Source organism: Tachyglossus aculeatus, chromosome 19, assembly GCF_015852505.1.
Source record: "Tachyglossus aculeatus isolate mTacAcu1 chromosome 19, mTacAcu1.pri, whole genome shotgun sequence".
Taxonomy (NCBI): domain Eukaryota; kingdom Metazoa; phylum Chordata; class Mammalia; order Monotremata; family Tachyglossidae; genus Tachyglossus; species Tachyglossus aculeatus.
Genome location: NC_052084.1, coordinates 26,912,156 through 26,925,968, shown reverse-complemented (window position 1 = coordinate 26,925,968; position 13,813 = coordinate 26,912,156). Strand labels below are relative to the sequence as shown.

The 13,813-nt window shown below is 44.9% G+C and overlaps 1 protein-coding gene across 1 annotated transcript in view; it reads left to right on the top strand.

The window, feature by feature from the left end:
- LOC119940578 (pleckstrin homology domain interacting protein) overlaps positions 1 to 13,813 on the top strand; it is a 105,502-nt gene that overhangs the window by 74,511 nt on the left and 17,178 nt on the right. Inside the window, 8 exon segments of the mRNA XM_038760744.1 lie at positions 2,191 to 2,310; positions 4,366 to 4,473; positions 5,689 to 5,813; positions 6,064 to 6,146; positions 7,425 to 7,536; positions 7,740 to 7,801; positions 8,990 to 9,145; positions 13,688 to 13,808. Coding sequence (XP_038616672.1) covers positions 2,191 to 2,310; positions 4,366 to 4,473; positions 5,689 to 5,813; positions 6,064 to 6,146; positions 7,425 to 7,536; positions 7,740 to 7,801; positions 8,990 to 9,145; positions 13,688 to 13,808 — 887 coding nt within the window.

Genomic DNA, 13,813 nt, shown 5'->3' with positions numbered 1-13,813 from the left:
TTTGTACATATTTATTACTCTATTTATTTATTTTACTTGTACATATCTATTCTATTTATTTTATTTTGTTAGTATGTTTGGTTTTGTTCTCTGTCTCCCCCTTTTAGACTGTGAGCCCACTGTTGGGTAGGGACTGTCTCTAGATGTTGCCAATTTGTACTTCCCAAGCGCTTAGTACAGTGCTCTGCACATAGTAAGCGCTCAATAAATACGATTGATTGATATTAGAGAAGCAGTGTGGCTCAGTGGAAAGAGCACAGGCTTTGGGGCCAGAGGTCATGGGTTCAAATCCCGTCTCCGCCGACTGTCAGCTGCGTGACTTTGGGCAAGTCACTTAACTTCTCTGTGCCTCAGTTACCTAGGGACTGTCTCTATATGTTGCCAACTTGTACTTCCCAAGTGCTTAGTAGAGTGCTCTGCACACAGTAAGTGCTCAATAAATACGATTGATTGAATGATTGATTACCTCATCTGTAAAATGGGGATGAAGACTGTGAGCCCCCCGTGGGACAACCTGATCTCCTTGTAACCTCCCCAGCGCTTAGAACATTGCTCTGCACATAGTAAGCGCTTAATAAATGCCATTATTATTATTTTTATTATTATTATTAGCAAAGCCACTCTTAATACAAATCGAGCCATTAAGCAAATACTGAACACTGATTGTGCCTGATCATTTCTCTGTCAATCAGTGTACGAGGGAATGGTTACAACTCGGTGAAACCTCATCGCCTGGGGAGGCCCAGTTGGTTTTCACAAGCCTCTGGCGGTGTTTTTCTCCCAAGATCGAATCTGCCCTGCCTCAGTGGCAAGAAAAGCCCTCTCTGGGGTTACCGGAGACTCAGAATAAGGGGGCCTCATGTCGGGGGTCACTGGAGACCTCATTTGATATGCTTTTTTGTTGCTTGCGTTACTTGAAATCAGATTCCTTGGGTCGTAAAGCCGAAGCTTCTTGAGGACAGGGATCTGTGCCTAGTAATTCTGACAATCTCCAAAGCACTTTGTATGCTGCCTAAGTTGGGGTCCAGTAAGTGCTGATGATTGGTTAGGACAGACTTTCATTGTGGAAGAACATTTCATAATACTTCTAATGTGTCATATTCGCTCCCCTTATAGATTGTAAGCTCAGTAAAGGCAGGGAACGTGACTGCTAATTCTCTTGTTCTCTCCTAAGCATTTAGTCCGCTCTGCACATAGTAAGTGGTTCAAAAATGCCATCGATTGACTGATATTCCAGTCGCTTAATGAAAATCTGGAAACTTCTTGTCAAAATAGCCTTGTTCAAATGCTAGAAGCCTAAATATTTTTTATCACAACTGAGAAAGGTACATAAAAAGTAGTAAAAAAAAAAAAAAAAAATTAGCGAGCAATAAAATTTACCTTCAGTGAAAGTAAAAGTCTTTGGCATTTGATTTCAGGACCTTCTGAGAATAGGTCAGCGATACCACCAGTGCAGCATTCCCCTGCTTGTCGGAAGTTTCCGTATTGTAATCACCGTGCTACCTCGAAGGCTTTTTCAATTCCTCTTGGACTCTTAGGCAAGAGTCTACTTTTGAGTTTGTTTTCCGAGTAAAGTATCCGAGCATATATCCCGTGGGCATACTGAGGATTTCTTTTTAGGTGAATCAGCGATAGCTCAGTTATTAGAGAAATTAACATTTCAAATTGCATTTCTTGGTTCTACTTCATTTTAAATCAGTATGCCTAAAATGCAAATCTAAAACAGTGTTACAATTTATGATAAATATCAAATAGCTTTTATTCCACTCCTAGTGTCACCTTGTTTTATATACAATGCATGAGATTGTTCACCTTCCCTGTGCCTCAGTTTCCTCATCTTTAAAATGGGGATTGATTCCGTGTTCTCCCTCCCGCTTCCTCCTACTTGTACTGTGCGTGTTGTGTGGGATGGGCACCGTGTCCAAATTGCCCTTTTGGCAATTTCTGCCTCTTGCCTCACTATGTGGCATCAGTTCCTCCCCACACAACCAGTTCTAGCAAGTGAATCAATTATTACAGTCTAGAGAGAAGCACCTGCTAAAGGAAGGGAGGAATCACAATTTTTATTTGTGTGTGTGTGTGTGTGAGAGAGACTTTCTGATTTGGCGGCAGAGAAGATTGTCCCAATTCAGATGAGAAATTGTTAATGTAGATTGTTTCACACGTTTGCATTTTGTGGACTGTGTTTAGAGATTGCCCGTAGGCGAATTGACTGAAAATGGTTTGACGTTGGAAGAATGGTTACCTTCAGCGTGGATTACGGATACCATCCCTCGGCGATGTCCTTTTGTGCCCCAGATGGGTGATGAGGTAATAAATGTTGGGGGTCGGGGGGGAGAGAGAGAGTGTGTGTAAGTAAAAGGACAGGAAAGCAAGCAGATGTATGTATAAATGTGCATGTGTGTATAAACGCTATACATATATATACACATTTGCTTGCTTGCCTGTCCTTTTTCTAGAATGGCTTTTTAAGCAAAAATGTCAAAGTTTTGTTTTAAAAAAATAAGTAATGCCTCTAGGAATGTTGAAATTTCTTGTCCACTTGATATCTGAAAACACGGAACCTTAATTTGTCTCTTTTGGTCTGTTGCCCAAGTCCATTACTGCATTCGATCGTACTTTTGAGTTTGTTTTCCAAGTAAAGTGTCCCAGCATATATCCTGTGGGCATACTGAGGATTTCTTTTTAGGTGAATCAGCGATAGCTCAGTTATTAGATGAATTAACATTTCAAATTGCATTTCTTGGTTCTACTTCATTTTAAATCAGTATGCCTAAAATGAAAATCTAAAACAGTGTTACAATCTATGATAAATATCAAATAGCTTTTATTCCGTTCCTAGTGTCACCTTGTTTTATATGCAATGCATGAGATTGTTCACCTTCTCTGTGTCTCAGTTTCCTCATCTTTAAAATAGGGATTGATTCCCTGTTCTCCCTCCCACTTCCTCCTACTAATACTGTGCATGTTGTGTAGGATGGGCACCATATCCAGTTTGCTTGGCTCGTGTCTACCCCAGAACTTAGCGCAGTGCCTGGTACTTAGTGAGCGCTTATGTACCAAAACGATAATGATAATAATTCGTCTACACTCCACGAGACAGGGATCGTTTACACAGCGAAGGACCGATCCAGTCCAGCGTTTCCCCAGCTAGAGTCTGCTGCATCTCAGCGTAGCAATAAACTGGTTTTTAATCTGGGTCGCTTAGGCAGATGACTGATGATCCTTGCCTGTGTGCAGGGCGGGAATGTGGCCAAAGAACAGCAGGTGATAAAATACGGGGCTCCACATAAGCAGTCAGTGGACCACTGCACTCTTCTGGTCTGCCTTAGGGGATTTCCTGCTGTTCCCTTTCATGGAATTTCCCATCCCACATCCTTCTCTTTCCACCCTAGTCCCCACCTCGATTTTGCCCCCTCGGACTGGCAACTACCAAGGGACTCCTGACTTCTTGTTCATGCGGGAATGGCACAAGAAAACATTTAGTTCCCATCTGTAATAGAGATAAATGAGCACCAGCTGGCTCAAGATGCTCTGATCGCACCCGACAATCAAAAAGTAGCTCGCTTCCTTGCTCGACTCACAGCTGCTGTGACAGGGCTTTGCATTCACCGGGGGTAAGGGATGAGCTGGCAGGAAAAATGAGGGGAAGGGTCACCGGTTCCCTACAGATCCGGGGGCTCTGATCGGGGAAGAGAGGTGACTCATCTCAGTTTCGGCCCACCTAGACCGTTGCTGGGCTGTGACAGGGAGGATGGGAAGGTGGCTGTAGTTTTCCGGTGACTCCCAAGGAAGTCTGTTCATCTCAGAAAGTGAACTTTGTGCAAACTTCCAAATGCTGGGAAGGAGGCAGTGTTGATTGGCCTCCTTGCTTTGCCCTTCTGCAGGAGCTGACAGCCTCCAGATAGTGGGAGGAAAAGAGAGGCCTCTTCTGTGAGGAGGAGTGAGTTTGGAGAGAAGGGGAGTAACAAGAAGTAGGACCCCCCCCACAACCCCCACAAAAAAAAAAGTGGGTCTTAGGGCCTCACTTTCAACAGGCAGGTCTCTACCGGCATATATGTGGGTATTTATTGGGCAAATCCCACAACACCAGGATAGGTGGCAAACCCCAGGAAAGCTGTTACTTGGGAATTGCTCTGGCAAAAAGTCAAAGAAGGGCTCGGAAGAATTCCCAGGAGAGGAGTTGATGAGGTGTGGACAAATTTCCAAGGGAGGGGTTGATAACGGAGGTGAGGGAGATGTCTTGGGCGGGTTTCGGGTGGTGTCTGCAAGCGTTTGTGGGTGTCAGGTCAGAGACTGACGACTAGGCCGGAAAGCTGAGTGCACGGGCACCTTATTTACGCTCTTTCTGTTTTCGTCCTTTAGGTTTACTATTTCCGGCAAGGTCACGAAGCCTATGTGGAAATGGCTCGGAAAAACAAAATATACAGTATCAACCCCAAGAAACAGCCCTGGCATAAAATGGAATTGCGGGTATGACGATTTTTCTGATTCTAGCAGGGTAGGTCGGGGAAAGAACCCCAGCCTTAGGGCCAGGGGAGTCGGAGAGGGGAAACAGCCATGTGCAAAAAGATTCACGGTCTCGGGTAAGAGGAACCGTGGAGGGAAGAGAGGCCGTTTTCCGTGAGGTGCCCAAGATAGAGTGGTTTTGAAATGTGACCGACGACAGAATCCCCAGAGTAATGAACGGTCTTTGAAATCGTCCTAAAACTTATAAAACTCTTCATTTCACCTCCGGTTCCTCTACCTGAGGATTCTGATCAGTGAGGAAACGTCCAATGTCCAAATAACAGGGTGGTCCGGGGCCTAGGCGGAGCGGGAGCCAGGAGAATCAGGGAAAGCTGTGAGTTGGGGAAGAGGAACCGCTGTCACTTCCAGTGTTCTCTTTCCGTAGGCGTTGTTCCTCCGCTTGTTTTCCTCTCTTCCCCCGTTGTCTCGAGCTCTCAAGCCCTTAAGGCCCGGCCTTCCGCTCTCCAGCTGCTTCTTCTCCCCCCTTGCTGTTCCGTTGGGTCATTTAACGGCAGTAGCAGGGCAGCTTCTTTTCTGCCTCCTTTTCTTTCCCCCTTGCCTCTCCGCTTTATCTCCTTCCTGCTTTAAGGGAAGTAGGGGAAGCAGCGGGGTCATTTGTCGGCTCTGCGTCCTTGGGCAAGTCGTTTCACTTTTGTGTGCTTCAGTTTCCTCAGGTGTAAAATGGGGATTAAATCCTAATCCATCCGAGTTAGACCTTGAGCCTCTGGGACAGGCCCCTAGCTGACCCGATTATCTTGTGCTTGGTATGTGCTTAACGGATACCACGATTATTTTTATTCTTGGCAAAGCCCAACTGTACTGCCCTACCCTGTGGGTCCTCATTGGTCTGTTTCTGTAGAGGTCTTATCCCACCTCAGCTCTCCTCCTTTCTTGAACCCCACTCTCAGGGGTTCGGTTTCTGATGGATGTTCTGCCTCTGCCTATCATACCAGGTCTGCCTGTTACCAGCCAGACTTAGAGAAGAATAAGGTGGAAGGGTGTTTTAGCAGATTGCTTGTGTCTGTGGGCAAGGTAAATCTGTGAAAAGCCAGAAATTCCTTAAAAAATTCGAGAAATGTATAATCAGGGTGCATATGAGGTACGCTCAGGTGCTCCTAGATTACTGTGTGCTCAGATACCGTCAACTTAAAACCATTTTATCATCTTCTTAACTCTCAGGAGCAGGAATTGATGAAAATTGTTGGCATCAAGTACGAAGTGGGACTACCTACTCTGTGCTGCCTTAAACTTGCCTTTCTAGATCCAGATACTGGTAAACTCACTGGAGGATCATTCACCATGAAGTAAGGAGTTTGGTTTTATGTTTTGAGGGGGAAAAAAAATGGATTAAATAAAAATGCTTAATCTTTGGGGGAGAAAAGTACAGTGCTCTGCACACAGTAAGCGCTCAATAAATGCGATTGAATGAATGAAAAGGCACAATTTTCCCAATTTAAAATCTTTAAAAAAATAGTATGAATGATAAGATAAAGGGTAGTTTCAGTCTTTAAACTTTTTGCCTGTCATTTTATTGTTTTTTTCTGTTCGTTTTAGGTATCACGATATGCCAGATGTTATTGATTTCCTAGTCTTACGGCAGCAGTTTGATGATGCGAAACACAGGCGCTGGAATATAGGTGAGTAGTTGGAATTATTGCAAGTATAATGAAATTCAGTGTTTTTGCAACACCCTGTTGGTTAGTATTTGTTTTGCTCGTGACCCCTTTATTAAAGAATAGTGACATTTACCTACTGCCTTCAAAAATGGAAAAGTCACTTTATTTCAGAAGTACTGACATCTTAGAAGTGAGAAAATTCAGCAGTTCAGGAAAGTTCTTCTATTGAACCAGGTGAAAGGGTTTGATTAGGGTTTGAAGATGAAAACCAAGCTTCTAGAAAAGCACTTGATTTTTTTCAATTTGCTTTGGTGCAAAAATTGACTTGGAAGTCCAGGGTGGGAGTTGGACACAAATTTATTACAGATTTGCACACAAGAATTGTGGAGCTAAGGGTAAGGTGACTATCAAGGGCTTAAACAGAACAGAGCCTAGCGCATAGGCGACAAAGAAAGGAGAGGGAGTAGGAGAAACGAAGAATTAATTGGGAGCAAAATAGGATCTGGACGATTTCACTGTTTGACAGCTCAGATTGATCATTTGGGATTGTTTAAATTGCCATTCACTTAACAGTTGCCCAAATCTACCCTCTCTTTAGCAAATTACTTGGCAGTTTTGATTTGCAATATTACCAGTTTTCCCTGGGTGCCAATTCTTAGTACATAAGCACCCGAAATTCTTACTAATTTTTATCTCCCAAATGGATAAAAATGTGGGTTTTTTTTTTTAATGTTGTGTTTTAAAATTGAATGCATATACAGTTTTATCAATCACTTGAAAAGCTTTTGAGAAGATATTAGGGTGAAACACAGTTTGGCAGAGTAGAATGTCTAATGTGGCAGAAATGCTTTCTGAATAAATCAGAATGGCTAATCTTTGATCGTTATTATCAGTTCCTCAGACCATTGCTAATTAAGGCAGGAACAGGGAGATTTTGAAAAGCGCCCGTATTTTGCTTTTCCCAAGAGAGACTGCGGTTGTCCAGGATCCGTGTAGGGGTTTGTATTGCGTCTAGCCTTTGTTAAGGCCACCTTGGGCCTGGAGTTATGAAAAGTTAGAGCCCCTGGGAGACCCCGAGGCTCTTCGCTCGAGTTAAGAAGGAGGGCAAAAACCTGTGTTTGTGGAGACGCGCCCAAACCAGATTGTCCCTTCTTGAACTTATGTCTTTGACCGCGGCGGACCCACAGCCCCCTCCGAGACGATGAGGTCATCAAGACTTTTTTAAACGTGTACATTCGGCCTTGGAAGATTACAAAATAACCTTTGAGATTTCTAAGATTGTTTTATGATCTCATCCAGGTGATCGCTTCAGGTCAGTGATAGATGATGCCTGGTGGTTTGGAACCATTGAAAGCCAGGAACCTCTTCAACCCGAATACCCTGACAGTTTGTTTCAGTGCTACAATGTCTGGTGAGCAAATATCTGTTGTCCCTTTAGTGTCTTTTCTTTTAAAACATTGATCTCTCAAAATAGAAATGATGAATAGATGACTACACTTGTTCCATACAGTTATAATTCTCTATATTGGGACCTGTTTTTGGTTTTGTTTTGTTTTTTTTTGAGTGGGGGGCAGTGTTTGAAAGGATAACTGTAATGTTTTGTCTTCCTTTAAGCTGGGACAATGGAGATACAGAAAAGATGAGTCCTTGGGATATGGAACTTATACCCAATAACGGTATGTGCGCTTTGTAATAAACTTCATATGTGCAGAGAGAAAGTTAAGTGACTCTAAAGCTACAGGATTATAAAAGAGATGGTGAATTTAATGGAAATAATACTCTTGAAATTCATTCATTCAGTCAGTTGTATTTATTGAGCACTTACTGTGTGCAGAGCACTGTACTAAGTGCTTGGGAAGTACAAGTTGGCAACATATAGAGATGGTACCTACCCACCAATGGGCTCACAGTCTAGAAGTGAATCAATCAATCATATTTATTGAGCGCTTACTGTGTGCAGAGCACTGTACTAAGCACTTGGGAAGTACAAGTTGGCAACATATAGAGACGGTCCCTACCCAGCAGTGGGCTCACAGTCTAGAAGGGGGAGACAGAGAACAAAACACATATTAACAAAATAAATAGAATAGATATGTACAAGTAAAATAAATAAATAGAATAATAAATATGTACAAACATATATACAATATATACAGGTGCTGTCGCCCTCTCTCGCTTTCATTTATACAAGACAAACATTTCCAAATTTACTCTCATTAAGCCCCACATATTATTTCTAATATCTGGAATGGGGTGGAAGGTGAGGGGAGGGCATGAGGGTGTTAACTGGTTAACCGGCTTCCATCTCAGACCATGGACATGCTGTTGTGGAAACTGAGCCTAGTGGTAATGCCAATTAGGGCTGTGCTGAGAGGTTGTGGAGAAATCCAAAGATGCTGATTCTCGTAGACATCATTCCTTGCCTTATTGGGGACTTACAATCTGGTCCTTGGGGAAGGCACTGTGGGATAATGTCAAGAGAGAACAGCCGTTCACCAGTAACAGAATAAGAAGGAAAGTTCCTTATGGCGGGCAACGGTCAGGCGTCGGCCTCCTCTCTGCTCAAGGCAGGACTCCTGCAGGGTTCACAGCCTTGCCAGTCTGCTCTCGTGAGGTGAATGCATTTCTTCCAGGATTCATAAGCAAGTTTTTTTTGAAGGTCCCCGTTGTTGACCATGTCCTTTAAACGGGACACACCTCTGGGACTTTGTGAGAAAAACATTCAACCAAAGTCTTTAAAGAGGCATCTCGGTGACTCGGTCGACTGGAAAGCAGGACTTGAAAAACGTCCAGGCATGTGAGGAATTGTATGTTGAAGGTCTTTCCTGGTCTGACATTCTGTTACTGTTGTTGTTGACTTTCAGCCGTGTTTCCCGAGGAGTTGGGGACCAGTGTTCCTTTAACCGATATCGAGTGCAGAACTCTGACCTACAAACCCCTGGAGGGAGAGTGGGGTTCCAAACCCAGGGATGAAGAGTGTGAGAGAATCACAACAGGGATAAACCAACTCATGACACTAGGTGAGAGTTGTGGGGAATGGAAGCCCAAGATGATTCTACCTTGCTCCGTGTCCAAAAGGATCGGGATTTGGTCCCCAAAAGAACACAGTTCCCTGTTGGGAACGTTCCGGCCGAAGGCTAACAAATTAGGGAGCGAAGTAAATGCAGTCATTTTGCTTTGTTTGTCTGAAGACGTTTTCATTTGGGATGTACCGTTTAAAATGCAAACGGGATGCCGAGCAAATTACAGTTTAGTGTCATCTTGGTGTAATGGAATGTATCTGGGGTTGACACACGAGAATGATGATTGAACACATTTGCGTTTTTCATAGGCGGTTGCCCTTTTTTGTTCCATATGTGCCACCATTCATAATGATGGTATTAAGTGCTTACTATGTGCCCAGCACTGTTCTAACCACTGGGGTAGATACAGGGTAATCAGGTTGTCCCAAGTGGGACTCACCCTTTTAATCCCCATTTTACAGATGAGGTAACTGAGGCACAGAGAAGCCACTAAGCCACGCTGTTTCTCTGACAAAATGAAGCCGTAGTTTGAAGGGTCATCTAATCCAGCCCACTTCCTCAGGCAGGTGACTGTTTAAAGCATGTAGGACACATAGGTGGGCAATCTTTCCTTAGAGGGGAATTGGTTTGGCTGTAACCTGGGGGCTGTTCGGGCTAAATCCTCCTTTCTCCCCTCTGGTGCCCTATCCCTGGATCTCACTTGCACTTTTGAAGTTTTTTTTTTAACGAAATGGTACTTGTCACCCGCCTGCTATGTGCCAGGCACTGCACCAAGCCGATCACACCCCGGGGAAGTTTCGTAGAACACCCCGGGATTATTCTGTTACCTTGCTGCTGCCGTCCCATGATACAGTGTTAGTCATAGGTGTGTTTAGCTACAGGTGTGAGAATCATTTGGGGTTCGGATGCAGTAGTAATCGTAATGATGATGGTGGTATTTGTTAAGCTCTCCCTCTGAGCCAAGCGCTGTGCTCGGTGCTGGGGTCCACAAAGGTAGGTAGAGTCCGAGGGTGGGAAAGAGAATGGTTGTTGGATCCAGTTATAAATGAGGAAACTGAGGCACAAGAGATGCTGGGTCACCCAGCAACAAAGTGACAGATTTGGGGCTACATCCCAGGTCTCCCCCCAGCCCCGTTCTTTCCACCAGGCTGCCCTGCCTCTCCTGAACGTCCAGCTTCGCTCTCCGCTGGGACTGACAGTTTTCCGAGTCCCGACCCTCTCTTTTAATCGTGTGATGCCCAGGGCCCACTAATTTTCCCTTTTCTTATCATCATCATCAATCGTATTTATTGAGCGCTTACTGTGTGCAGAGCACTGTACTAAGCGCTTGGGAAGTACACGTCGGCAACATATAGAGACAGTCCCTACCCAACAGTGGGCTCACAGTCTAAAATGTAGTCACAAGGTTTCTGCTGCATAGGGATGGGGCATGGGCCTGGTAGTCACAAGGTTTGCTGCCATTTGTCTGCTGCATGGGGTTGGGGCATGGGCCTGGTAGTCATCATCATCAATCGTATTTATTGAGCGCTTACTGTGTGCAGAGCACTGTACTAAGCGCCTGGGAAGTACACGTCGGCAACATATAGAGACAGTCCCTACCCAACAGTGGGCTCACAGTCTAAAATGTAGTCACAAGGTTTCTGCTGCATAGGGATGGGGCATGGGCCTGGTTGTCACAAGGTTTGCTGCCATTTGTCTGCTGCATGGGGTTAGGGCATGGGCCTGGTAGTCATCATCATCAATCGTATTTACTGAGCGCTTACTGTGTGCAGAGCACTGTACTAAGCGCCTGGGAAGTACACGTCGGCAACATATAGAGACAGTCCCTACCCAACAGTGGGCTCACAGTCTAAAATGTAGTCACAAGGTTTCTGCTGCATAGGGATGGGGCATGGGCCTGGGAGTCAAAAGATTTGCTGCCATTTGTCTGCTGCATGGGGTTGGGGCATGGGCCTGGTAGTCATCATCATCAATCGTATTTATTGAGCGCTTACTGTGTGTAGAGCACTGTACTAAGCGCTTGGGAAGTACAAGTTGGCAACATATAGAGAAAGTCCCTACCCAACAGTGGGCTCACAGTCTAAAATGTAGTCACAAGGCTTCTGCTGCATAGGGATGGGGCATGGGCCTGGGAGTCACAAGGTTTGCTGCCATTTGTCTGCTGCATGGGGTTAGGGCATGGGCCTGTAGTCATCATCATCAATCGTATTTATTGAGCGCTTACTGTGTGCAGAGCACTGTACTAAGCGCTTGGGAAGTACACGTCGGCAACATATAGAGACAGTCCCTACCTAACAGTGGGCTCACAGTCTAAAATGTAGTCACAAGGTTTCTGCTGCATAGGGATGGGGCATGGGCCTGGTAGTCACAAGGTTTGCTGCCATTTGTCTGCTGCATGGGGTTGGGGCATGGGCCTGGTAGTCATCATCATCAATCGTATTTATTGAGCGCTTACTGTGTGCAGAGCACTGTACTAAGCGCCTGGGAAGTACACGTCGGCAACATATAGAGACAGTCCCTACCCAACAGTGGGCTCACAGTCTAAAATGTAGTCACAAGGTTTCTGCTGCATAGGGATGGGGCATGGGCCTGGGAGTCACAAGGTTTGCTGCCATTTGTCTGCTGCATGGGGTTAGGGCATGGGCCTGGTAGTCATCATCATCAATCGTATTTATTGAGTGCTTACTGTGTGCAGAGCACTGTACTAAGCGCTTGGGAAGTACACGTCGGCAACATATAGAGACAGTCGCTACCCAACAGTGGGCTCACAGTCTAAAATGTAGTCACAAGGTTTCTGCTGCATAGGGATGGGGCATGGGCCTGGGAGTCAAAAGATTTGCTGCCATTTGTCTGCTGCATGGGGTTGGGGCATGGGCCTGGTAGTCATCATCATCAATTGTATTTATTGAGCGCTTACTGTGTGTAGAGCACTGTACTAAGCGCTTGGGAAGTACAAGTTGGCAACATATAGAGAAAGTCCCTACCCAACAGTGGGCTCACAGTCTAAAATGTAGTCACAAGGCTTCTGCTGCATAGGGATGGGGCATGGGCCTGGGAGTCACAAGGTTTGCTGCCATTTGTCTGCTGCATGGGGTTAGGGCATGGGCCTGTAGTCATCATCATCAATCGTATTTATTGAGCGCTTACTGTGTGCAGAGCACTGTACTAAGCGCTTGGGAAGTACACGTCGGCAACATATAGAGACAGTCCCTACCCAACAGTGGGCTCACAGTCTAAAATGTAGTCACAAGGTTTCTGCTGCATAGGGATGGGGCATGGGCCTGGGAGTCACAAGGTTTGCTGCCATTTGTCTGCTGCATAGGGTTGGGGCATGGGCCTGGTAGTCATCATCATCAATCGTATTTATTGAGCGCTTACTGTGTGTAGAGCACTGTACTAAGCGCTTGGGAAGTACAAGTTGGCAACATATAGAGACAGTCCCTACCCAACAGTGGGCTCCTACCCAACAGTGGGCTCACAGTCTAGAAGGGGGAGACAGAACAGAACCAAACATATTAACAAAATAAGATAAATGGAATAGATATGTACAAGTAAAATAAATATAGTAATAAATATGAACAAACATATACATATATACAGGTGCTGTGGGGAAGGGAAGGAGGTAAGACAGGGGGGATGGAGATGGAGATTTTCTTATGGAAAGAGCTAAGCTGCATTTTCCTAAAGCAAAAAGTCTGTCCCACTTAATGGAATAGAACCCCCAAGAGCCAGAGTCTCAAATCTTCCCATGGTGTTTATCTGCCCCTGGGTTTTAACCTTTTCCAGCTGGCATTTCTCAGCCTCTCTGAGCTAAACATCCTCAGCTATTCACTCTGCTGGCACTTAAGCCTCCTTGTTGGGGGGGGAAAAAAAGCAAACAAAAAACTCCCTGTCCCTTGGGGCATCCTTCCTTTCCCCTGCCAGCTTTTCCTTCTTTTGGCCAGGCGGAAAACCTCAAAGCCACAAGACTATAAATGGTACGTACTCTCAACAGCCAGGCTTTGTCAAAGACTGATTCTGGGGGTTTCAGAAGAGTTGGGGTTTTGCGGCTGTGACATCTGTCGTAGACAATTTAATGCCTGGATGGGCACATGGACACACGAAGCCTCGGTGAGGCTGCCAGTCCGTCAATTAGTGATATTTCTTGAGCACTTACTACGTACAGAGCACTACGGTGCAGCAGAATTAACAGGTACACTCCCTGCCCATAACGAGCTTACAGCCTAGAGCTATATTCATAACGTTTAGGAATTCTCAACGTCTTCATGTATTCGTGGAGTTTATACTCATAACGTTCTTATTCGACTGACAGAAAACATTTCACTAAACATAGTGGAAGGTCCCTGGATTTTATTTGCTCTAATAACACACGTGGGTTTGTAATAACATTGACAGGAGCTTTCAATACAAATGTGGTTTGTATTTTACGAGAGAGAGTGTTTTAGGGTAGCATTTTGGTTAAAAAGTAGTCCTCTCTGGTTGAGGTCTTCCTTTGGGAATTACCTAAAAAATAATGTTTTTCTTTTGTTTTCCCTTCAGATATTGCTTCTGCATTTGTGGCCCCAGTGGATCTCCAAGCCTATCCCATGTATTGCACTGTTGTAGCATATCCTACTGATCTCAGTACAATTAAACAAAGACTGGAAAGCAGGTTTTACAGGTTAG